We start from the raw sequence: 26,601 nt of genomic DNA on the forward strand, positions 1-26,601 counted from the left end.
ATACGTTGTATGAGGCCTCAAGCGAACCAATGATTTTTCAGGGTTACACTTACTAGCTACATTATCTACTTTTTGTTCCTTCTCTTGTTTGGATGGGGGACTCGTACCAGTAAAATATCCGAACAAAAGCACTTGCTATGTTAGTGTAGTGCAATATTCTTATTTCCTTTGTATTTCTCCCCCACCCCCCCACTCCAAATCTGATTTTTTTTTTAATAGTAAGAAACAAAGAACCATTGTGTTCCTAATTGATAGTTTGTTCAGGATTTCAGTGATCTGGGACCAAATTCCTAAACTGAGAGAAAAAGAGAAAGATTGTATTATATTAATCACCTTCTATGTAAGATTGCTAAGAAGCCCATACAGGTAGTCCTTGCTTAGTGGCCACAATTTGGACTGGCAAGTCTGCCATTAAGCACTGCAATAGCTAAGTAGAAGATTGTGTGACCATGGTGGGTTTGTGGTGTCACTTCCCATTTAGTCATTAAACACGACATCACATGATAATGACTTTGCAATTTTACTTTCACATTCTCTAACTGCTTGTTGGAAGCTGTTTGTGAAGAACAAGAATGTCAATCACATGACTGTGGGATACTGACGACTGCAAATGCACGCTGCTTGCAAAGCACCCAAAGCACGATCAAAAGACTGGTATACTGCAACGGTCATAAATGTGAGGACTGGACGCAAAGCTGTTTTTTAAATGATTGTAATTTCGAATAGTTGCTAAATGAGAAAGTTGGTTAGCAAGCATTACCTGTACATATTTCTGGTCAACACACCATCTACTAAATGTCAGAAGCTTCAGAACATATTTAGTAATATTATCTTGCACTTACAGTTATTGACTCATCTTCAGCTTTAATATGCATCAGCTTTGTATCAGAAATTTCTATCTAATGTGTGTCTTCTGTTTTGTTTTTGTTTTTAACCAGAGAATCAACCATTTTCCTGGAATGGGGGAAATCTGTAGGAAGGACTTCTTGGCACGAAACATGACTAAGTAATTTGCTTTCTTTTTCTTTTTTTTTAATAATGGAGAACAGTTGGTTACAATGCAGGTTAAGAAGTTTAAATATAGCTATTAGTTTATTTTACTGGATATCCAAGTACTCATTAGTAGTTCCTGAATGTCATCCAGTTCCTAAAGTCCAAAATAAGCTGGTCCTTTACCAGTCTTTGGTGGTTCTTCCAAAGAGCTATGAAGGATGGAACTATCAATAGCTACAGGGCAGCCATGTGTCCTGCAGCTGCCATAAGTGATATTTGATGTGAGTTCAGGGGCAACTACAACAAGAAAATTGCATGCTTTATGCCTGGGGTGGGGAACGATGGCCCTTTTATGACTTGTGGACTTCAGCTCCCAGAATTCCTGAGCCAGTCATGCTGCAATCCACAAGTCATAAAGGGGGTCATGGTTTCCCACTTCTGCTTTATGCCTTAAACTTCTCGAAGGCTTCCAATTAGCCTGCATGCCAAACAAGATGGCTTTTTGGCCTGATCCAGGAAAAGTTACTTTTTAAATGAGTTTGATTATGTTTTTTTTTTTTTTTTTTTTTTATTGCAAAAGTTTTACAATTACATTTTCACCCCCTTTTTCACCCCCCATCTCCCGCCCCAAACTTCCCATCCTCCCTAACCCTCCCTAACCCTCCCCCCCTGACTTCCCTATTATATACTCATAACTAATAACACTAATATTTATTTATTTATTTATTTATTAAATTTCTATACCGCCCTTCTCCAATAGGACTCAGGGCGGTGCACAGCCAAGATAAAAACAAAGCATACAAAATTAAGAACAATATTAAAATAATTAAATGTTTTGGCCGAAATTAAGATAACCCAATTTAAAATCAATTTAAAATTTAACTCAGGCCAGCCCAGCTTGTTGAAATAAATAGGTTTTCAGGGCCCGACGAAAAATCCGGAGGTCTGTTATTATACGTAACTCTGGGGGAAGGTTGTTCCAGAGGGTGGGCGCCGCCACAGAGAAGGCTCTCCCCCTGGGGGTCGCCAGCCGACATTGTCTGGCGGACGGCACCCTGAGGAGGCCCACTCTGTGCGAGCGTACTGGCCGGTGGGAGGCTATTGGTGGCAGAAGGTGGTCTCGTAAATACCCCGGCCCTAAGCCATGGAGCGCTTTAAAGGTGGTCACCAACACCTTGAAGCGCACCCGGAAGACCACTGGGAGCCAGTGCAGCTCGCGCAGGAGAGGTGTCACATGGGAGCGCCTCGTCGCCCCCATAATCCCCCGCGCGGCTGCGTTCTGGACCAGCTGGAGCCTCCGGGTGCACCCCAGGGGGAGCCCCATGTAGAGAGCGTTGCAGTAGTCCAGGCGGGAAATGACTAGTGCCTGAGTGACTGTGCGTAGAGAGTCCCGATCTAGAAAGGGGCGCAGCTGGCGTATCAGGCGAACCTGATAAAAAGCCCCCCTGGCCACGGCCGTCAAATGATCTTCTAAAGACAGCCGTGCGTCCAGGAGGACGCCCAAGTTGCGAGCCCTCTCCGTGGGGGCGAGTGATTCGCCCCCAATAGCCAGCGATGGCGTCAGCTGGCTATATCGGGACGCTGGAAGCCACAGCCACTCGGTCTTGGAGGGGTTGAGTCGGAGCCTGTTTCTCCCCATCCAGGCCCGCACGGCCTCCAGGCACTGGGACATCACTTCAAGGGCATCGTTGGGGTGGCCTGGGGTGGAGATGTACAGCTGGGTGTCATCAGCGTACTGATGGAACTCCACCCCAAAGCCACGGATGATCTCACCCAGCGGCTTTACATAAATGTTGAACAGAAGGGGCGAGAGGACCGACCCTTGTGGCACCCCACAAGCAAGGTGCCTCGGGGTCGACCGCTGCCCCCCCGTCAACACAGATTGCGACCGGTCAGAGAGGTAGGAGGAGAACCACCGCAGAACGGTGCCCCCCACCCCCAACCCCGCCAACCGGTGCAACATGATACCATGGTCGATGGTATCAAAAGCCGCTGAGAGGTCTAACAGGACCAGGATAGAGGAGCAACCCCTATCCCGAGCCCTCCAGAGATCATCCACCAACGCGACCAATGCCATTTCCGTGCTGTGCCCAGGCCGGAAGCCGGACTGGAGCGGGTCTAGATAGACAGCTTCATCCAGGTACCGGGGAAGCTGTTGCGCCACCACACTCTCAACAACCTTCGCAACAAAGCGAAGGTTGGAGACTGGACGATAGTTAGCCAAAACAGCCGGATCCAGAGAGGGCTTCTTGAGGAGGGGCCTCACAACCGCTTCTTTCAAAGCGGCCGGCAGGACCCCCTAATATATAAGCCTGAACCCGTCCCTCCCCCTATATAATTTTTCCTCTTTATCTCTTTACATTAAAATATTTCTAATACATTATTTTCAAATAAAAGCTATTTGATACTTTCTAGTTTGGTATTTGTTCTGAACATATTCTATCCACCTTTTCCATTCCCATTCATAAGTCTCTTGTGAACAATCTTTTAAATACGCTGAAATCTTCGCCATCTCTGCAAAACTAGCCATCTTCAAAGTCCATTCCTCGATAGTAGGCAAAGCTTCATTCTTCCAATATTTACCTATCAACAATCTTGCTGCTGTTATCATATACAATATTAGTTTTATTTCACCCCGAGTAAAACCCTTAACTATACCCAATAAGAACAATTGTGGAGAAAATTGAATTTTTTTCTTCAAAACATTCTGCATGACCCACCAAATTTTTATCCAAAAAGCCTTAACTTTCCTACAGGTCCACCAAACATGATAATACGTAGCATCCAAACATTCGCATCTCCAACATTTTGGCTGAACATTAGGGTACATACATGACAACTTTTTGGGATCTAAATGCCATCTATAAAACATTTTATAGAAATTTTCCCTCAAGTTCTGGGACTGTGTAAATTTAACATTCTGAACCCAAATATTTTCCCATGTTTCCAACATCACTGGTTCTTCAAAATTTTGTGCCCACTTAATCATACAATCTTTAACTAATTCAGTTTCTGAATCCCTTTCTAGCAAAACATTATAAAGCCTTTTAATATGCATTGGGCCTTTCTCTCTTATATGTCTAACCAATTCTTCCTCATGCAACATAATACCAGTTTTTTGGTCCTCTTTCCATCTCAGTTGTAATTGATTATATTGTAACCAAGTTAGATTAAGCCCTTCATCCAACAGTGTCTGTAATGTCTTCAGCTGCCATCTGCCCGCATCTGTAAAAAGAACCTCTTTGTATAAAAACCCCCCGAGTGACATTATATTTGTATTCCACAAAGTATGACCAAGATCCAGCCATAGCGGTATTTTGTAATCCCATTTGAATCGGTGCTTCTTCCAAACTCTCATCAAGGAGTCTCTAAGTATATGACTTTTAAATACTTTATCTACTTTGTCGTCATAAAATAAATAAGCATGCCATCCAAATTCGAGATCAAAACTTTCTGCGTTCAGTATTCCAGTCTTTTTACTTCCAAACCAATCACTTGTTAAAGTTAAAGCTGCAGCATCATAATATAACTGTAGGTTTGGGAGTTTAAGGCCTCCTCTTTCTGGAACATCTTGCATAATTTTCAGTTTCACTCTCGGCTTCTTCTCGTTCCAGACAAACTTATTCACACCAGACTGCCAAACTTTCAATTGTTTATCACTTTTAAGCACCGGAATCATTTGAAACAAAAACAGAAGTCTTGGCAAAATGTTCATCTTAACTGCTGCTATTCTTCCAAGTAAAGACAGTTGCAGCTTTTTCCAGGTCTCCATATCTTTCTGGACCTCTCGCCACAGCACCTCATAATTATTTTGAAACAATTTCAAATTTGATTCTGCAACCTGAACTCCAAGATATTTTACCTTAGGTACAATTTCAAAACCTGCCCTCCTTTCAAGCTCATATTTACGATCTTGTGTCATATTTTTAACTATCATTTTGGTCTTTTTTGAATTCAATCTAAAACCTGAAACTCTACCATAGTCTTGTATAATGTCATTCATCAAGATTATTGATTCCATTGGTTGTGATAGGGTAACCACCAGATCATCTGCAAATGCCTTTATTCTATAATCCTCTTGCCTTATCATTATGCCTTTCAAAATTTTAGAATCCCGTATTGTATTTAACAAGACTTCCAATGTTAAAATAAATAAAAGTGGGGACAACGGACATCCCTGTCTTGTTCCTTTTTCAATTTTAAACTCTGTCGTCAAACTTCCATTAATAATAATCTGTGCCTTTTGCTCTTGATAAATTGCTGAGATTGCCTGTATAAATTGGTCCGCAAAGTCCATCTTTTTTAAAGTCTTTAATAGAAAATTCCAATCCACTCTATCAAAGGCCTTCTCTGCGTCCAAAAAAGCCAGCACTGCAGGAATCTGTTTATTCTTATCAAGATATTCCAATAAGTCTATTACTTGCCTTACATTGTCCTTCATATATCTGCCTTCAATAAATCCCGCTTGGTCCTCATGAATCACCTTTTGAATTACTGGCATCAACCTGTTGGCTAATACCTTCGCATAAATTTTATAGTCTGTATTCAAAAGAGATATTGGTCTATAATTCTCTGGTTTTTTAGGACCAACTTGTTCTTTTGGTATCAAAGATATATAAGCAATTGTCCAAGATGGGGGTATTTTACCCCCTTGTTGAATGTTACAAAATAAATCTCTAAGTTGTCCCACCATTTCAGCTTGCAAAGTTTTATAATACACTGCAGTCAAACCATCCGTGCCAGGAGCTTTGGCTGTTTTTAACTGTTTAATTGCTGCTGTTATCTCCTCCTCTGTTATGGGATAGTTCATTCTTTCCTTTTGTTGATCAGTAATTTTTGTAACTCTCTTATCATTTAAATATTTTTCTATAAGTCCATTCTGCACCTCTTCTTTAGCATATAATTTAGTATAATAGTCCACAAAAGCTTCTTTAATTAATTTTTGTTGAAAGATTTCTTTCCCGCCAATATCAATACTATCAATAGTCCGTATACTTTGTTTTTTCCTCAATGTGTAAGCCAACCATCTGCCCGGTTTGTTAGCGTTGCAAAATGTATTATGCTTCGCATATTGTAGGCTTGTTGCAACTTGTTCCGCCATAAGCATTTGAAATTGGTCTTTCAAAAGTTTTATAGCACTTCGAATTCTTTCATCTGTTGGGTTTTTAATAAGTAGCTGTTCTTTATTCTTTATTTCCATTTCCAACTCAATTCTTTTCTTTTGTCTGAACTGTCTATGTTTAGAGTTCATATAGATAAGTACCCCTCTCATATAAGCTTTACTTGCATCCCAAACAATTTCAATTGGAGTACCTTTATTCAAATTTATTTCAAAAAATTCTTTCAAATGCTTTTTAAGTTCTATTGTATTTTTTTCATATCTAAACAAGTTCTCATTTAATCTCCAGGAACGTCTCTCAACCTTATCCATCTCAATTTCTATCCATACAGGGCTATGGTCAGTCAAAGTTCTTGGAAAAATCTTTGTTCTTTTGGTCTTAACAAGTAGATCATTTGACAACAGGATAAAATCAATCCTAGAAAAAGATCTATGTCTATCAGAAAAAAAAGTGTAATCCAATACGTTTGAATTATGTATTCTCCAAACATCTTTTAATTCCATATCTTCTTTCATATCAAAAAAAGTCTGTGGTAGTCTAATTCTAGACTTTGCCAAGCTCTTTTTATCTAGTTTAGAATCAATTACTCCATTCCAGTCTCCCATAATTAAAATAGATCTATAGTCCCATTGCAATATTTTAGTATGTAATATCTTATAAAAATAATCCTGTTGTTGGTTGGGAGCATAAATTCCAATCAGAAGAGTTGGTCCATTTACTGTAAACAATTCAATTGCTACAAACCTACCATCTTGATCTGCTTCTATAACTTTCGCTGTTAATTTTTTATTTACATAAATAACCACACCATTCTTTTTCTGCGAAGTCGAAGATATAAAATGTGCTCCTAATTTTGAGTTTATCAAATATTTTTGATCTTGAGTAGTTATATGCGTTTCTTGTAAACATATTATATCATTATTAAATTGTTTCAAATATGTAAATAATTTCTTCCTTTTCTGTGCTGAATTCAACCCATTGACATTCCAAGATAGACACTTAAAGGTCATCAGCCTCTTTCTGGAGCGCGGAGCAATATCTTTGAAGTTCATCCGAAAGCTTCGATCTCGCTCCTCCCATAGCGCCACTCTCTTGTACGGTACTCTTAACTGCCTTCTTGTCTTGTCTTTCCTGTTGTTGTTGTTGCTGTTGTTTAAATAGCTTAGATTGAGCTCTAGTTATACGTTGATCTTTCACTTCAGCCAACTGAATCAAATCCAAAATTGGAGAAGAATCCAGCAAGGGCTCACTCAGAAAACCTCCTTCTGCACCTTGCACTGTTTCTAATTCCTGCTTAGACTGTTCTTCCAATTGCCTCTCTTCACTCTCCTTAATCTCCAAAACTGTAGATGTACGTGGAGATGGAGTTCTTTCCTTAAGTATAGTACTATAAAAATGTTGTGCCTTCTCCACGGTATTCAACCGATATCCTTCTCCCTTGTATCTAAAAATTATCCCAGCTGGTGCGTCCCACCGGAAGGGTATCTGTAAATTTTTCAATTCCTTAACAAGAAAACCAAATTCTTTTCTAGCTTTCAGCATTTTAGGAGGTAATTCTTTAAAAATTTCAAGTCGTGAACCCCCCACTTGTACAGAGGTGTGAAAAGATTTTTGCAGGATATGATTTCTAATCTCTCTATCGGTGAAATATATCACCACATCTCTAGGCAGTTGTCTTTGTCTGGCCACCCAAGAGTTGACTCTGTAAATTTTATCTATTTTATGAAATACCAAATCAGGATTAGCTTGTAAAATCTTGGCCAAGGCTTCAGAGCAAACTTGTCTCAAGTCCTGTCTCTCCTCCTCTCGAATTCCCCGAAGCCGTATAGCAAATTCCATCGCCCGGAATTGTATCATAACAATCTCATCTTCAATTCTCTGCATTTTATTGTCAACTTCATCAATTTTATAATCATTGTCTTTCATCTTAACATTAACTTCTGATTTAAATTCTTCAACTTTAAAATCAACTTTCCCAATAAATTCTACCAGGCCAGACGCCACTTCTGATATTTTTTTGGTCACCTTTTTTTGATTCTGATTCACCATGTCTTTAACTTCATTAATTTCCTGCATAAATTCCTGATGTGATTTTTGAAGTTTATCATCTATCTCCTGTTGGGATTTTTGAAATTTATCATCCAAAGTTTTAGAAATAAATTCTTTTAAATCTCCCACATCAAATTCTTTTTTCTGAGTTTGTAACTGTTGAGCAGGGGGAGGTTGCTTTTCATGTTTGTGTGTGGGGGATCCCCCCCCTGATGCCTTCCCTTCCTGCTTCTTTGAAGCCATCCTGGCTCGTGATCTAGTTTTTCTAAAGAGGGAGGTTCCTTTTCCTTTCCCTCCTGCACAAAAACTTCTAAAAAAGTCCCCCAGATTTAATCAAATAAAGACTAGAATAAAGCAAAATCCAGTATTAAAAAGGGAGAAATTGTTGTTTCTCTTACAACAAGCAAGGCAACTTTGTAGCAACTTGGAAACTTTGTAACAAAACAAGATAACTTCACCAATCCACATTCACTGGCTCGTTAACTCTGAGGCTAGGCGCCATGTTTTTTTCTTTTCAAAGCACTTTCACTCACTCGCATTTCTCAAATCGAAAGTCAATAAAGTGCTGATACTTGCGTTTCCAAATTTCAGGATTCAGGTAGTTTCGCTGTTTATTAAAGCCGGTTCTTTCGCTTTAAGTTTCCTGCAGCCGGCTTGTTCTGCAAAAGCAGAATCGTCCCACGTCGCCCGGAGTTTCAGCAGGCTGGGAGGGAGCCACGCCTGTTCTCTCCCCAGAAACTTCCCTGGGGGGTCACAGGGGCTCAACCTGTGCCCTGCGGTCTCTCTTCTTCAATCCTTTAGGATTTAGAAGTTTTCGAGCCGCTTCTTCGTTTCGAAGCGGCTCTACAGGCGGCGGGGCTGGCGGAGCTTCAAAGAGCGCCGCCGACGCCGAAGACAAGGAAACCGGAAGTCGAGTTTGATTATGTTTTCTTTGTGTTTGTTCATAAGCAACAGAAAAATGTTTCAAATTGGAAAAATTGGGAAAAAAAGTTTTCTTGTAAGGAATTCTTCAAATATGTCTATCTTGTAAACATGCAATCTATATTTATATACATTTAATTTGAATACTTAATTTGATTTTTTTACTTTATGCTGAGATATACTTTATGCTAGATAACACCCAACAATTAAATTTACAAGCATAAAAATAGTTATCCTGAGATAATGCCTTGTTGTTGTTGTTTTTTTTACCAAGGTAGCAGAGAAGGTTTTTTTACCAAGGTAGCGGAGAAGTATAATTCGAAACTCAGAAAGCTGCTTTATACTGATCTGAGTTATAATCATGTTGGTGTGCATGTATGTTTGTGCGTGTGATAAAACTCTTAATTCTCAAATTTTGTGACTTTTTAAAAAAATAGTAATAATAAATAGATTAGGATTAGTAGAGGTTAACACATCTATTTGAAACATTACTTTAAAAACAAAATCAAACTGAAAATTAGCAATTTTGCCAGCCAGTTTGGTCTAGTGGTTTAGGCACCAGGCTAGAAACCAGGAGTCTGTGAGTTCTAGTCCCACTCTTAGGTGTGAAAGTTGGCCTGGTGACTTTGGGTCAATCACTTTTGCTCAGCCTGACGCACCTCACACGATTGTTTGTGGAAAGAAAATAGGAGGAGAAAGGAGTATTAGATATGTTTGCTTCCTTGAACTATTTATAATAAATAATAAAGGTGGGATAAAAATAAATACTTTTCAGTGGTGTGATCTCAGGAGCTTTGGGCAAGGCAGAATGGTACAGAAATGATCTGGCTAGTCATACAACCCATTGCTGTGGCTTGCCCTTTTCTATCCTAAAACGTATAGTATAATAAGAGGGAAGCATTCATATCAATACTTTCAGTGCTCAGTAAGCAGAAAAAATGTTCTGACATTTACCACTTTACTGTAGTTGTCATTTCAAAAAGAGCTTGAACAAATTAATTGAGCATTACTAATGCCTTAAACCAAGGGAAGACAAGCCTGCACGAATGATTCTTTGTTTGATACTTGAATTGTATGTTTTTCAGATTCCTAGAAAAACAGAAGGGGCTCTGTAGAATGGGTTTCTTTTCTTTTCTTTTCTTTTCTTTTCTTTTCTTTTCTTTTCTTTTCTTTTCTTTTCTTTTCTTTTCTTTTCTTTTCTCCCTTTCATCAGTTAGGACACTTTTGTAGCTTAATGGGATTTCCTCCCTCTTTTCTAAATAGAGAGCAGATTTAGTTGTTTGAAGAAAGCATCCCATAACAGTTTCCCCATGGAAAAACTAGCTCACTCTTCCCCAAAATAGCACCTTTCAAATTTGTTCGTATATCTTTGAGCATTCTCAGCTGATATCAAGAAGAGATCATGGGAGATATAATTCTATATATCCAGAGGGCATCAGATTAGAGAAGACCTAGTCTTGACTTTCAATACCAACCTTCAGAGTTACAGGTAGTCCTCGACTTACGACCACAACCGAACCCAACATTTCTGTTGTTAAGTGAGACATTTCAACATAAATGAGTTTTGTCCCATTTTTTGACTTTTCTTGGTGCAGTTGTTAAGTGAATCACTGCAGTTGTTAAGTTAGTAAGAAGGTTGTTAAGTGAATCTGGCTTCCCCATTGACTTTGCTTGTCAGAAGGTCGCAAAAGGTGATCACATGACCCCTGGACACTGCAACCATCATAAATATGAACCAGTTGCAAGCATCTGAGGTGTTTTTCCCCCCAAGTTTTAGAAAGCTTTTATTAAATATAAAAAATTCGATGTCTACATAAACAGTGTGCTGTCTGAGTACAGTTATTTTTGAGAAATAATAAACATAATAAAAACAATAATATTCATAACATTAATATTGATCACATAATAATAGTAGTATTTGCTTATCCATTTCAGTGGACCTTTCTTATGTAGTTAATTAATCATTCTCTTATGCTTCTACGTTTCTAACTTCTGTTTCTGCTAGTTAGCCATTGATAAAACAAATCCCATGTTCAAATCCCATCTTCTCCTTAATTTTAAGTGTTAATCTAGCCATTTCTGCACATTTTAGTATTTTTTTAAATTACATTTTCCTCAGCAGGGATCGCTTCATTTTTCCACAGACACAATTCTAGCTGCTGTTAACACATGTAAAATTAAATACGTATTCCCTTTATTGTATTTTTCTGGTAAAATACCCAACAAAAATATTTCTGGTTTTAGATCTATGTGTTGCTTTACCATTTTTTCTAGCCATGTATGTATTTTTGTCCAATACTTTTTTGCCTTTGGGCGTGTCCACTACATATGATAATATGAATCTGGTGTCTGATTACATTTCCAATATTTAGCGGACATCTTTGCCAGTCTTGCTGGCAAAAAGTCCTGCTGAAAAGTGCCAACTATAAAACATTTTATATAGATTTTCTTTATATACAGTTGACATTGTTAGTTTATAATTCTTATCCCACAATTTCTACCATTTAACTCTGTAGTATAACCAAAATTTTTAGCCCATACTATCATTGTTTCCTTCACTTCTCTTCTTCTATTTTAATGCTCAATAAGTAGCTATAAATTTTTTTGATTAGTTTTTCATCTATTCCTATGAGTATCTGGTCTAGTTCTGTTGATTCTTTATAAAAGCCATTTTAAATGAAAAAGGGGAACTTAAAACTAAGCAAGAACTGAATAGTCAAGGGATTGATTTAGCATGGTGGCTACATATGCAAATACAATCAAGATATGAGGAAGATGCTAAAGTGTATGGTTTTTACCAAGCATCTGAGTTTTGATCATGTGCCCATGGAGATGCTGCAATGGTTGTAAGTGTGAAAAGGTCACAAGTCACTTTTTTCAGTGCTGTTGTAACTTTGAATGGTCACTAAATGAACTGATGTAATTCGAGGACTACCTGTACTGAAGTGTTACTTTAGCAAACAAGGCATGTTGTTCATCACTTTTGACCAGTAAGAAGTTTCTATCATGTCAAATACAGTACACATTTTTCAGACATTTAGACTCCAAGTCATCTAATAACAGAATCAATTGGTGGGGTGAAGATATGAGCTTAATCTTAGCTTGAATATACTTGTGACATTAAGAATATGGGTAGTCCTTGAACTTGCAACTGTCCAAAGTTCTGACAGACTTATGGGGTGGGGTGGGAAGGTGACTTAGGATCTAGAGTCAAAGTTTTGATAGTCATTTATTTATTTATTATTTATTAGTTCGATTTATATGCCGCCCTTCTCCGGAGACTCAGGGCGGCTTACAATGCGTTAAGCAATAGCCTTCATACTTTTGTATATACCTGTTTAGTAGGGCTTTCGGGCCCCGCAAGTGGTGTTCTTTTTTATACAAAGTCAGTTTATTGCCCCCACAATCCGGGTCCTCATTTTACCTACCTCGGAAGGATGGAAGGCTGAGTCAACCTTGAGCCTGGTGAGATTTGAACTTGCAGTAATTGCAGGCAGCTGGCAGCTAAGTGCTACTTAACAGCACTTTAATCCGCTGCACCACCAAGGCTCTTATTTCCCCCCTCATGGTCACATAACTGCACTTTGGAGGCTTGACATTTAGGCTGCATTTATGGCTGTTTGCAGCATCTTGCGATCACACAACTGCATTTTATGATGGTTTTGCGAAAAACGGGATTTCCTTCCATTTTTTCGCAAAACTGTACCCATAACAACTACTGGTTCACTTAACAACTTAATGACCACCATAAAAAAAAGGTTGTAAAATTGGGTCTGTTATGTGACCAACCGTTTTACGACTGTCACCAGTTACCACCATGATGAACAGGCTCCGTTACAGTCATAACTTGAGAACTACCTGTATCCCCAAAAAATAAAATAATAATCACCGTGTGTAATTAAACAAAGCAATTCTGCAATCCTGAATCACAGTGCTGGCATTACTTGGGATCTATAATAACTGTAAGCACAATTATAAAAATTGCCATGATGGTTGTGGGTTTTTCTGTTTTCATTTTGAAGTGTTCTTTCCACAATTAGCTAGTTGCTTTTGTAACAGGCTTTCTATTGTACACAGACCCTGACACTCTTGGCTCCAATCCTGGATCTGCAGATGGCCATTTTTGCAAGTTTTGTACCCACATAAACGATTAGTAATTGTATACAATCTCTCAGCCAAATTAAAAGAATGACAGGAAAGTTGTTATGGTTCTCTTCTTGTTTTGCTTTGCTTTCTATTTATTGTAAAATGACGAATATAATAGCAGTACCTGACTTGAATCAACATTTCTTTACTACAACCTTTGGGGATATGAAGATCTTTATTTATACCTGTCATTTCTGTGGTAATTCTTATAACAATTTTCTTATATTTTTCCGCTTCCTTTAAAAGAAGGGAGTACAAATAAATTGTAAGCAATTTAATGTGCACTTTTGTTCCTAAACGTTTCCATCTCAGTTGATGGGAAAGATTCTGAATGTGAAAGTAACATTTTGAACAAAAAAAAAATATATATGCAGATTTACTAAAGTAACGAAACACACAGAAATTCAGATCTTACAATGGTAATATGTACTGTTGGATAACCTTAATTTTGGCACCTGCCCTGTTGAGTTATGGTTTCCAATAAAGCATTACAGTGGCAATCCAAACTATATTTGGGAATAAATGCCCTTAAACTACAGGTAATTCTCAATTTACAATCATTAGTGTGGTGACCAAAGTTACAACGGTATGAAAAAAGTGGCTTATGGCTGTTTTTCACACTTACCACCTTTGCAGTATCCCCCATAGTCATGTGATCAAAATTCAGATGCTTGGCAGCTGACTCATATTTATGACCGTTGCAGTGTTCTGGGGTTGTGTCATCTTTTGTGACCTTTTCACAAGCAACGTCAATGGGAATGCCCGATTCACAACCACCGTGTTACTAGCTTAACAACAGCATCAAGAACCCACAGAAGACAAAATAATAGCCAAAATTACAGAATGTGCAGAACTGGATAAGCTCACAAAAGAAATACAAGAGAAAGACGATACTGATTACTATTTAGTATGGCAAAGATGGTACAGCTGGCTGGAGGCAAAAATAGGAATATAAAGATAATTTTCGACTATTCAACAGAAATGTATAGAAGTAAACAAGGAGTCAATTATATATATACATATATAACCATGTAAACATGTGACTGTAGATATAGATACAAATAGAAATATGAAAATAACCCACTGTTGTAGTAACTTCTAAGAGTCAGTCATTGGACTGAATTGATGTTTTTTCGTTTTGTATGTTGTTTCAATGTATTTATGTTGGTTTTTTTTTTTTATATTATTAATAAAAATTAAAAAAAAAAAAGAACGGTTGTAAAATGGGTCCAAACTCCCTAACAACGTCTCACTTAGCAACAGAAATTTTGGGCTCAGTTGTGGACGTAAGTCGAGGACTACCTATATAACATTCTAAATATACAATATATGAATATGTTTTTCTTTGTCCAGTTTGCTGCTGCTAAACACTGAATTAAATGAGATTGAAACCACAGATAATGAAAATGCACTGGTTTTTTGGTTCTGTTTTTTTCAGAATGATCAAATCTCAGCCACAGGAATATAGTTTCATTCCTCGGACGTGGATTTTTCCAGCAGAATTTACCCAGTTCCAGAACTATGTAAAAGAACTTAAAAGAAAGCGCCGACAGAAAACTTTCATAGTCAAACCAGCTAATGGGGCCATGGGACATGGGTAGGTGCAGTGCTAATCCAGTTCTTCCACATGAGTATGCTTCTTTATAGTAGTGGAATTATAATTAGATATTGACTTTCTAAAAATGCTTTTATTAATAACAAGGACAGTAAGCAGGCTATTGTTACTATACTGGCAACAAACATTTCCTTCCAAATAGTGGACTGGATTTGTTAGTTTTGTTTCCGTATATAGGTAGTCCATGCTTGACAACACTAATTGGGACTGGAAATTCTATCCTTAAGGGATGTGGCCATAAATAAAAAAACCTAAGCGACTGTGTCACTTATTGACAGTAGCTTTGACAGTCCCAGTGCTGTCATTAAGCAAGGACCACAAGCACACCACATGACCACAAATTCCAATTTCCTGTTGGATTCCCCATTGATTTTGCTTATGGAAAGTTGGCAGGGAAAGTCAGTAATCACGATCCCCTGACTGCAGGTGATTGTAAAATCTGTAAGTACAAGATACGGTTGTAATTATCACTCATTCAGCATTGTTGTAAGTTTGAGCAGTTGCTGAATGAGTAATAATTAAGTGAGGAATACCTGTAACAATCTGTTTATTATTTATTTATTAAAAAGTTTTATGTAACTTCCCAACGCACAGCACAGCATAGTATAATGTGACACAATAATTATAGCTGAAAGGTATTCAAATATTTCGTAAACTATACGGTATAATAGATTTGATGTACATGCCTAAGAAGTAGGCTTAATAGACCTGGCTTAAAACAAGTGAAACCAGTATCTTACTACGTATTTAAGGGACATTATTTTTTTTAAAATAAACAATTAGCCAAAATGAAAAGCCTTCAGTTTTTCTTTTTTGCCTTTTATCAGGATCTCCCTTGTCAGAAATGCAGAAAAACTTCATTCCCAGGACCACCTCATAGTTCAAGAATACCTTGACAAGCCCTTCCTTATGGAAGGTTACAAATTTGATTTAAGGGTATACATTTTAGTAACGTCATGTGATCCACTTAAAATATTTTTATATCATGATGGATTAGTGAGAATGGGCACAGAAAAATATCATCCACCCAATGAATCAAATCTGGTAAGTAAAAGTTTGGGCGAATAAAAATAGTACAACAACATATGCTTAGGCAAACCTACAGTATAAATTGTAATAGAAAACAGCTAGGTATTGATTGCAAGATAAATCGTTTTGGAATGATTATATTTGACTTTGTTTTTAATTTCTGTTGAGTTGAGAGTCAGAAGAATACAATGGTTGAGGGTATCAAAAACTGCTGAGAGGCCTAAAACAGCCACAACCTTCATCAATAACCAACTTGGATGTGTGACCAGTGCCATCTTGGTTCCATGTTCAGTCCTAAGCACTGATTTAAAAAGGGTCCAGCAAATTCATTTCCTTTAGAATTCTCCATGGAATTATGTTTAGCCTGTGATCCTGGAGACAATATACAGATTTCATGACAACAGTAGATAGATTTATTCTTCATCAGTTTATTCATTTTACCAATTTTTATGCCAGCAAATTTGAATAGTTTAGTTTGGCATTAAGTTTTTCCTTTTGTCTATCCTGAATTTCCAACCTTGGTATTTCATTAAATAAAATTAGATAAATAAACAAATAAATTAAATAATAAACAACAAATAAATTAGGTAAATACTATTCTGTATCAAGGAAAAAACTACAAGGTTGATCCTCCCCCCCATATCTATCATATTTTTAATTCCTTTGTTGTATTCCATATTATTTAACTTTTTAAAAACTAAATAATAAAAAAAGTATCTTTTCTGCAATGTAAAAACTGCTTCATTACCATCATCTTCATTAAGTCTCTCTTTAAATAGAACTGTAAACTCTTTCTCTACTTGTCCCTCAGGAATCACATTCTGATTTCTGTTTCAGAGCCAATTGTATATGCATCTGACCAACTACTCTGTGAATAAGCATAATGAGCATTTTGAACGGGATGAAACAGAAGATAAAGGCAGTAAGCGCTCTATAAAGTGGTTTACTGAGTTTCTGCAAACAAATCACCTTGACGTTTCCAAATTCTGGAATGATATTTCAGTAAGAGAAAACTAATATGCAATAGCTGTTCTGTGTTTGGTCATCATAGTGGTAATGCTCTATACTGTTCTTCTTGGACCAGGACATAATATGGATTTTGATGCATGCATCTGAAGTCCTTATTTAAATTTTTTAATACGGTGAAATTACTAAAAGACAGAACTGTTATGTGTAGAATCTTGTCATTATGTCAAAGAGGGGAAATGGGCAAAGTACCAGACCCCCCCCCGGGAAACTGAATAATGTTCTGAACAAATTATTAGAATCCTTTAGCAGTCCTGATTAGATCCTAAATATTATTTCCCCTGGAATGTTTGTCATTTAGAGCACAGCCAACAATCAATTCTTATTTTGTCTATCATATTTTGCTGTTTAATGGAATGTTTTTCTGTAAAAGTCAAATAAACACAATAATGATGCTACTCTGCTGTCCTTACCTTTTACACAATCTCCCAGGAGTTAGTGGTGAAGACACTTATAGTAGCAGAGCCACATGTCCTTCATGCTTATCGTATGTGTAGACCAGGGCAATCTCCTGGAAGTGACAGCGTTTGCTTTGAAGTTCTGGGATTTGATATTCTGCTGGACAAGAAACTCAAGCCATGGCTATTAGAGGTGAGCAGCTTTACAATAATTTCAATAAGTGTATAAAGGTTTAAAAAAATCACAACTGGTTTGCCACTCAGTACCGTTGTTGAATTAAAAATCAGATGTTCCTATCTAACAGTTAGAAGTGAGCATGATGGCTCAGCAGTTAAAGATGCTGAGCTTGTCCGCTGAAAAGCAGACAGCCCGGATTTGAAAGTTGAGCATCATGTGAGCTCCCATTACTTGTCCTAGCTCCTGCCAACCTAGCAGTTCTTGAAAGCATGCAAGTATGAGTAGATAAATAGGTACCACTTCGGTGGGAAAGTAACAATATTCCATGTGCCTAGTTATGCTGGCCACATGACCACGTAATGTGGTCTTTGGACAACACTTGGTCCCTCAGAAATGAATATGAGCTTGTTCTGACCTATGCTTCCTGAGTTAGTAAAAGACACAAGTAGTCCCAAAAACCTCTTTTATTTTAACAGCTGTGAATTCTGTTCATTCGCAGATGAGTCCCAAATAGTTGTAAAGAGTCCTTCGGGATAAGGCTGATAATCACCCACCTTTATCTCCCTTGACACACTGCCAAAGACCTAATTGGCAAAGCCACATGGAGTCCAGAATCAAACAGAGCTTCAGACTTTAAACTGCACAGAATTAACAACGTTGCTTCCTGCAAAGGCCCACGTGCCTTTGCTCCTCTTTTAAGTCTTATGGGAGGGGCCAATCATCTTTAAGTCCTACTCCCGAGTCATCCCTTTTGTTTTAACTGTTCTTGCCTTCTGGCAGCTCTGTGCATGCACACACTGGGAACAGGCTCCCCCTGTACCTCTGCCTCGCTGAGGTCCGACTTTGGAGGCTCTGGAGGCAGCACGTACCTCCCAGATGGCCCTTTCTCTGCCATCATTTGATGCAGAGCCCTCATCCGAGCCTTCCCCAGACTCCAGGACTGCCCTTATTCCTCTCCAACCTCCTCACTGTCCGACTCTGCTGCGAGCTCTGCAGGCCGCCGGTGGACCACAACAGAGCTCTGCCCCTTAGAGTCGGACATGACTGGACAGGGGAAACTTTTACCTTTATCTAACCACTGGTTTATATATTACACATTAAAAAATAGAATTAAGAGGATGACTTGAAGTGAGCTGTGCAATCAAATATGGCTCCTGAAAATGCATACTCTGTACACAGACACACTAATATAGGAACATGTATGTATGCATATCCTATAATACAATATTTTGTTATGTGGTGGTTAAAGGCCCTGATCTAGAGGCTGGGAGACCATGATTTCCACTCCTGGTTGACTTTGAGCCAGTCATCTTCATTTCTCCCTAGGGAGAAGGCAGAGCTTCATCCTGCAGTGGAGTAATTTGGGATGATTCTCATTATAATGATTATGGTGACACCAGTTATTTATCTATCCTGTGATTAACTAACAGCTTTTTAGATCAAGGCTGATATTTTTAGAAATGTACCATAAAAATATTCTCAGATGAAACATAAGGACAATATTAGTTACATGTTTGAACCATGAATCAGGACCTCTTTTCTCCAGCTAGGCTCACATAGTTTTTCCTCTAGCAGAGGCTTGTATGTCATCTTACAAGTATTTTACACCATCTAGTGGATAAAACATGAAATGCTGTGTTCTAAATAAAGTAAACTTGTCTACTTTGTTTCATCTTTAATTTGTCTGGATAATGTATTAGCATTTACAATCAACAATATATGAATAGAGAGAGATCTATATTGTAAGGAGTTCCATGTTGAACAGAACTTGTTTCTTCATGTTACGGTCAGGTACTTATTCAACTGCCTTTAAATTCCAAGAAATTTAAATAATGTAAATAAGTTACAGATAAGTTACTGAATATACAGTAGAGGTGACAAATAGATTTAAGGAATTAGATCTGATAGACAGAGTGCCTGAAGAACTATGGATGGAGGTTCGCAACATTGTACAGGGGCTAGTCCTGGAGGCTGGGGAAGGCTGGATGAGGACTCTGCGTCAGAGGCAGAGATGGGGCCAGGGCCATCAGGGAGTGATGTGTGGACTCCGAGCCTCCAGAGGCTGACAGTAGAGAGGCAGAGGAAGAAGAGGAGCCTGTTCCTAATGCACGTATGAGAAGAGCTGCCAGAAGGCAAGAGCAGCTACAGCAAAGAGGACGATTCGGGAGTAGGGCCAAGAGATGATTGGCCCCTCCCATAAGGCTTAAAAGACCAGCAACAGCTCTTGGGCTCTTTGTCAGAAAATAACGTTGATAGACTTGTTCTTGTCTTGCTGCACTTATCTCTGGTGGTTGTCTTCTGCTTCTGAACTTTTGCCAAGAGAAGCCTTTGACAGTTTGCCTAATTATACCAAGGTTGGTGATTAGACTGAAGAATTTGTGTTCTGAAGAATTTGTTTTAATTTAGTTTGGACTACGCTGAGAATGAGTTAATTCTCAGCTGTTCTAATAAAGTCTGTTTGTTTTGGAACTGTTTGCGTCTAATACTACCTACTTGGCCCTGGGTCACAACAACCATCCCAAAGAAAAAGAAATGGAAGAAAGCAAAATGGCTGTCAGAGGAAGCTTTGCAAATAGCTGAGGAAAGAAAGGAAGCGAAAGGCAAGGGAGAAAAAGAAAGATACACCCAGTTGAATGCAGAATTCCAGGGAATAGCTAGAAGAGATAAGAATACCTTCTTAAATGAACAGTGCAAAGAAATAGAAGAAAACAATAGAATAGGGAGAACCAGAGATCTCTTCAAGAAAATTGGAGATATGAAGGGAATGTTTCATGCAAAGATGGGCATGATAAAGGACCAAAATGGCAAGGACCAAACAGAGGCAGAAGAGATTAAGAAGAGGTGACTAAAGAACTATAAAAGAACGAGCTTAACATCCCTGATAACCACAATGGGGTAGTCACTGACCTTGAGCCAGACATCCTAGAATGTGAAGTCAAATGGGCCTTAAGAAACTGAGCAACAACAAAGCTAGTGGAGGAGACAGTATTCCAGCTGAGCTATTCAAAATCGTAAAAGACGATGCAATAAAAGTGCTACGCTCAATTTGCCAGCAAATTTGGAAAACTCAACAGTGGCCACAGGATTGGAAAAGGTCAGTTTACATTCCAATTCCAAAGAAAGGCAATGCTAAAGAATGTTCAAACTATCACACCATTGCACTCATTTCACATGCTAGTAAGGTTATGCTTAAAATCCTACAAGCTAGGCTCCTGCAGTATATGGATCGAGAACTACCAGAAGTACAGGCAGGATTTCGAAGAGGCAAAGGAACTAGAGATCAAATTGCCAACATACGCTAGATCATGGAGAAAGCTAGGGAGTTCCAGAAAAACATCTACTTCATTGACTATGCTAAAGCCTTTGGTTGTGTGGATCACAACAAATTGTGGCAAGTTCTTAAAGAGATGGGAGTAACAGACCATCTTATTTGTCTCTTGAGAAACTGTATGCGGGTCAAGAAGCAACAGTGAGTTTAGTTTAGTTTAGTTTAATTTGATTTATATTCCGCCCTACTCCCAAAGGACTCAGGGCGGTGAACAGCCACAGGATAAAAAACATAAATACAAAATTTAAAACTGAATAAAATCGAATTAAACAATTTGGCCGAAGACAGATTTAAAACACCCCAATAAATTAAAAATGAATTAAAATTTATGTTTTAAAAAGGGAAAAAAGGGAAACAGTTAGGCCAGGCCAGCCTGATGGAATAAAAAGGTCTTGAGAGCGCGGTGGAAGATGCGTAGATCTGGGATCCTCCGTATCTCCGGGAGGAGCTCATTCCAGATAGTAGGTGCCCCCACAGAGAAGGCTCTCCCCCTGGGGGCCGCCAGTCGACATTGTTTGGCCGACGGCACCCGGAGGAGCCCCTCTCTATGAGAGCGTACCGGCCGGTGGGAGGCTACTGGTGGCAGCAGGCGGTCCCGTAAGTAACCAGGTCCTAAGCAATGGAGCGATCTAAAGGTGGTAACCAAGACCTTGAAGCGCACACGGAAGACCACCGGGAGCCAGTGCAGCTCGCGCAGGAGAGATGTTACATGGTAACGCCATGTCGCTCCCATAACCACCCGCGCGGCCGCACTCTGCGCCAGTTGGAGCCTCCGGGTGCACTCAAGGGGAGCCCCATGTAGAGAGCATTGCAGTAGCCAGGCAGGAAGTGACGAGGGCATGAGTGACCGTGCGTAAGGAGTCCCGATCCAGAAAGGGACGCAACTGGCGAATCAGGTGAACCTGATGAAAAATCCTCCCGGTCACGGCCATCAAGTGCTCTTCTAAAGACAGCTGTGAATCCAGGAGGACGCCCAAGCTGCGAGCCCTCTCCGTGTGGGCCAGCGATTCGCCTCCAATAGTCAGTGATGGCACCAATTGACTATATCGGGACGTCGGAAACCACAGCCACTCGGTCTTGGATGGGTTGAGCCTGAGCCTGTTTCTCCCCATCCAGATCCGCACGGCCTCCAGGCACCAGGACATCACTTCAAGGGCATCATTGGGGTGGTCCGGGGTGGAGATGTACAGCTGAGTATCATCAGCGTACTGATGGTACTTCACCCCGAAACCACGGATGATCTCGCCCAGTGGCTTTACATAAATGCTGAACAGAAGGGGCGAGAGTACCCCACATATGAGGCGCCTTGGGGTCAACCTCTGCCCCCCTGCCAACACAGACTGCAACCGGTCGGAGAGAAAGGAGGAGAACTACTGCAACACAGTGCCCCCCACCCCTAACTCTTCCAACCGGTGCAGCATGATACCATGGTCGATGGTATCAAAAGCTGCTGAGAGATCTAATAGGACCAGGACAGAAGAGCAATCTCTGTCCCGAGCCCTCCAGAGATCATCAACCAACGCGACCAATGCCGTTTACGTGCTGTACCCAGGCCTGAAGCCCGACTGGAATGGATCCAGATACACTGTTTCATCCAGGTGCTGGGGGAGCTGTCGCGCAACCACACTCTCAACAACCTTCACCACAAAGCGAAGGTTGGAGACCGGACGATAATTAGACAACACTGCCGGGTCCAGGGAAGACTTCTTGAAGAGAGGCCTCATCACCGCCTCTTTCAAGGCGGCAGTGAAGTCACCCTCACTCAATGAAGCATTTACTGGAGCCAGCCTCGCGTCACCTCCCGAGAAGCCAGCACTAACCAGGAGGGACACGGGTCCAATAAACATGTGGTCGTGTTCAGTCTACCCAGAATCCTGTCCATGTCGTCAGGAGTCACAGGATCAAACTCATCCCAGATAACATTCTCAAGACCTGCCTCAGTCCTCCCCGCTGAAACTACCCAGTCGGAGTCCAGACCTTCCCGAATCTGAGTGATTTTGTCATGCAGATACTGTACAAAGTCCTCGGCTCTACCCTCCAACTACCCTTCCATGTCCAGTGAGAACTGGACATGGAACCACTGATTGGTTCAAAATTGGGACAAGGCTGACAAGGCTGTATACTGTTATCCTGCCTATTTAACTTATATGCAGAGCAAATCATGAGAAAGGCGGGGCTAGTTGAATCGAAAGTTGGAATTAAGATTGCCAAGAGAAATATCAACAACCTCAGATATGCAGATGATACCACTCTAATGGCAGAAAGCGAAGAGGAACTAAAGAGCCTCTTGATGCGGGTGAAGAAGGAGAGTGCAAAAGTTGGCTTGAAACTCAACACTAAGAAAAATAAGATCATGGCATCTAGCCCTTTCAATTCCTAGCAAATAGATGGGGAAGAAATAGAGGTAGTGACAGATTTTATTTTCCTGGGCTCCAAGATCACCACAGATGGGGATTGCAGCCAAGAAATTAAAAGATACTTGCTCCTGGGGAGGAAAGCTATGGCAAATCTAGCATACTAAAAAGCAGAGACATCACCTTGCCAACAAAAGTGCGTATAGTCAAGGCTATGGTTTTCCCAGTTGCAATGTATGGCTGTGAAAGAAAGGCTGAGCACCAAAGAATTGACGCCTTTGAACTATGGTGCTGGAGAAGACTCCTGCAAGTCCCTGGGACTGCAAGGCAAACAAACAAGTCAGTCCTAGAGGAGATAAAACCTGACTGCTCCTTAGAAGGTCAGATCCTGAAGATGAAACTGAAATACTTTGGCCACTTAATGAGAAGAAAGTATTCACTGGAGAAGAGCCTAATGCTGGGAAAGATTGTGGGCAAAAGAAGAGGACGACAGAGAATGAGGTGGCTGGATGGAGTCAATGAAGCAGTAGGCGTGAGCTTAAATGGACTCCAGAGGACAGTAGAGGACAAGAAGGCCTGCAGGAACGTTGTCCATGGGGTTGCGATGGGTTGGAGACGACTTTGCAACTAACAACAACAAAGTTACAGATAGATTAATGTGCTTGAAAATAGTTCTCCATCAGATGTGTTGATCACTACTTTCAGGATCTCTAGTCAATGTTGAATGCAGGATTAAGGGATCTGCAGCAGTAGTGGGTTTCAAATTCCGGCGCTACCAGTTCGCTATCGGTAGCGTGAGTTTGTGTGCACTCACTTTGTGAGCATGTAGTGCTTCTGTGCATGCGCAGAACATCTGGGCGGGTGGGCGGAGTCTCCCGCTGCCGCCACTACCAGTTCGCCTGAACCGGGGTGAACTGGGAGCAACCCACCACTGATCTACAATTTTAATACATCTCAATAACAACTGTAAAGCTGCATAGTTGATAGTTGGTAACAATTGTAAAACTGCATAGTTCATTCATTCATTCATTCATTCATTCATTCATTCATTCATTCATTCATTCATATTAATTTATATGCCACACATCTCACTCTGCAAAACAACTCTGACAGCAGAATATATTGTGTTGTACTCTGTGTTGATAATCTGAGTTTTCCAGACTGCAGATGTTTGCAGTTAAGTGAAGCCAGTAAAGAAGAATATACAAACGTAACATTCATTGATTAAGAATTTGTTTTGGGGTCCAGTTTAAAATACTAGTTTTGATTTTAAATGCCTAAACGATTAAAACTATCTTAATAAATCCTTTCATACTTTTCCTGTTCTCAGGATCTAAGCTAAGGGAGGGGAAACTGTTAACACCCCAATATTGCTGGCCTACAACTCTGAACAGTTATAGGCAATACAATCAATAGAGCGATACTTTAGCAAAGTATACTAAAAATATTTTTAGAATAACAATGTAGCAAATTTTGGCTTATCCCCAACTCTGGGAGATAAGTTTTTAAGCAGCTTAGTATTTGTGAGAATTGAGGGTTGTGGCTTAAGATCTTTCTTCCTGTTGGTTAGAGAGGAGAGTGCATTGTAATTATTATTTTCTGTCAGAATACATATTTGGATTGCAGAAACATACGAACATGATGTTAAGCAACAAAAGCACAAGATCAAAAGTAGACAACTTCTAGGTTTTGTGAAGCATTTTGTCTAGTTTTTGATACCTACTATAATCAGGGGAATCCAAATTCAAAAATCAAAATATAACAGCTTTTTTGCTATTTGAGAAAATGCCACTAGCAAAACATTATTTGTGTGACTGCTGGCTTCGTATTGCAAGAGGAAGATAATTTCCAACCTCACATAAATGTACTGATTGCTATAGTCCCCAAGATATTGAACAGGACCTAATCCATCATTGTGGTGCACTCATTGAGTAGCAGCATTATTATCTGTAGTCCGCTGCATAAATAATTGATTGGTCTGTTACTAATTCTATCAAATTTTATTGATTTGCTGTTGAAATAGGTTACCATACAGTATATATGATAGCTTACATTCAGTGATTTTAAATAGCATGGAGTTCAGATTTATTCCATGAAATATTCTATATCATGGATGGGGAATCTGTGGTTCACCATATGTTATTACACTACAGTTTCAAATATCCCTCACAACTGGCCACGGTGCCTGAGCTCCTAGATATAGCATTGGAGTGCTATTAAGTGCAGAAAATCAAGACTCCAGGCAGTTCAACAATGTATTTGATACCTTCTTCCGGCTCAACTTGGTCATCTTCTAAAAGGGCCATGAATTTCCAACTGTGATCCTATTGGGAAGAACAGTGAAATGTAACTAATTCTATATTTTTGAACCTTACTCAATTTTTTTTTGTTAGAAGGAATAATATCCTCATATATCACCTTTTTTCTACAAAGCATAATAAGCTTCTGTATATACATATATTCCTATACTTTTCAGATTTGTTTTGGTTTTAGAATAGAATAGAAATAGAGATAGAGATAGAGATAGAGATAGAGATAGAGATAGAGATAGAGATAGAGATAGAGATAGAGATAGAAAGAATAGAATAGAGATAGAAAGAATAGAATAGAATAGAATAGAATAGAATAGAATAGAATAGAATAGAATAGAATAGAATAGAATAGAATAGAATAGAATAGAATTCTTTATTGGCCAAGTGTGATTGGACACACAAGGAATTGGTCTTTGGTGCATATGCTCTCAGTGTACATAAAGAAAAAATAAAATATATTTATCAAGAATCATAAGATACAACACTTAGTGATAGTCATAGGATTCCCTTTTTGACTCGTGCGATATACAGGTCCTCAATGGAAGGCAGGTTGGTAGCGATTGTTTTTTCTGCAGTTCTAATTATTCGTTGAAGTCTATGTCTGTCTTGTTTGGTTGCAGAGCCAAACCAGACAGTTATAGAGATGCAGATGGCAGACTCAGTAATTCCTCTGTAGAACAGAATCAGCAGATCTTTGGGCAGTTTGAGCTTTCTGAGCTGGCGCAGAAAGAACATTCTTTGTTGTGCTTTTTTGATGATGTTTTTGATGTTAGGTGTCCATTTTAGACACCTAACATCAGAGATATGGTAGAACCTAGAAACTTGAAGGACTCTACTGTTGATATTGTGTTGTCTAGTATTGTAAGATGTGGTAGTATAGAAGGGTTTCTCCTAAAATCTACCACCATTGCTACAGTTTTGAGTGTATTTAGTTCAAGATTGTTCTCGTTGCACCACAAGGCTAGTTGTTTAACCTCCCTTCTGTGTGCAGATTCATTGTTGTCTCAAATGAGACCAATCATTGTTATATCATTGCAAACTTCAGTACTTTAACAGAGGGATCTTTTGAGATGCAATCATTGGTGTATAGAGAGAATTCGAGAGAGCACATAGCCCTGGGGGGCTCCTGTGC

The 26,601-nt window shown here is 39.4% G+C and overlaps 1 protein-coding gene across 1 annotated transcript in view; it reads left to right on the forward strand.

Moving 5' to 3' along the window:
• Window positions 1-26,601, forward strand: part of TTLL7 (tubulin tyrosine ligase like 7) — a 72,715-nt gene that overhangs the window by 4,665 nt on the left and 41,449 nt on the right. The window contains exons 4-8 of the mRNA XM_070939435.1: window positions 939-1,006; window positions 14,668-14,826; window positions 15,672-15,888; window positions 16,711-16,875; window positions 17,332-17,490. Of these exons, the coding sequence (XP_070795536.1) occupies window positions 939-1,006; window positions 14,668-14,826; window positions 15,672-15,888; window positions 16,711-16,875; window positions 17,332-17,490 (768 nt within the window). The remainder of the gene's footprint in view (window positions 1-938; window positions 1,007-14,667; window positions 14,827-15,671; window positions 15,889-16,710; window positions 16,876-17,331; window positions 17,491-26,601) is intronic.

This window comes from Pituophis catenifer, unplaced genomic scaffold (genome assembly GCF_029215685.1).
Source record: "Pituophis catenifer annectens isolate HBS135680 unplaced genomic scaffold, rPitCat1.0.hap2 SCAF_3, whole genome shotgun sequence".
NCBI classification, from domain to species: Eukaryota; Metazoa; Chordata; class Lepidosauria; order Squamata; family Colubridae; genus Pituophis; species Pituophis catenifer.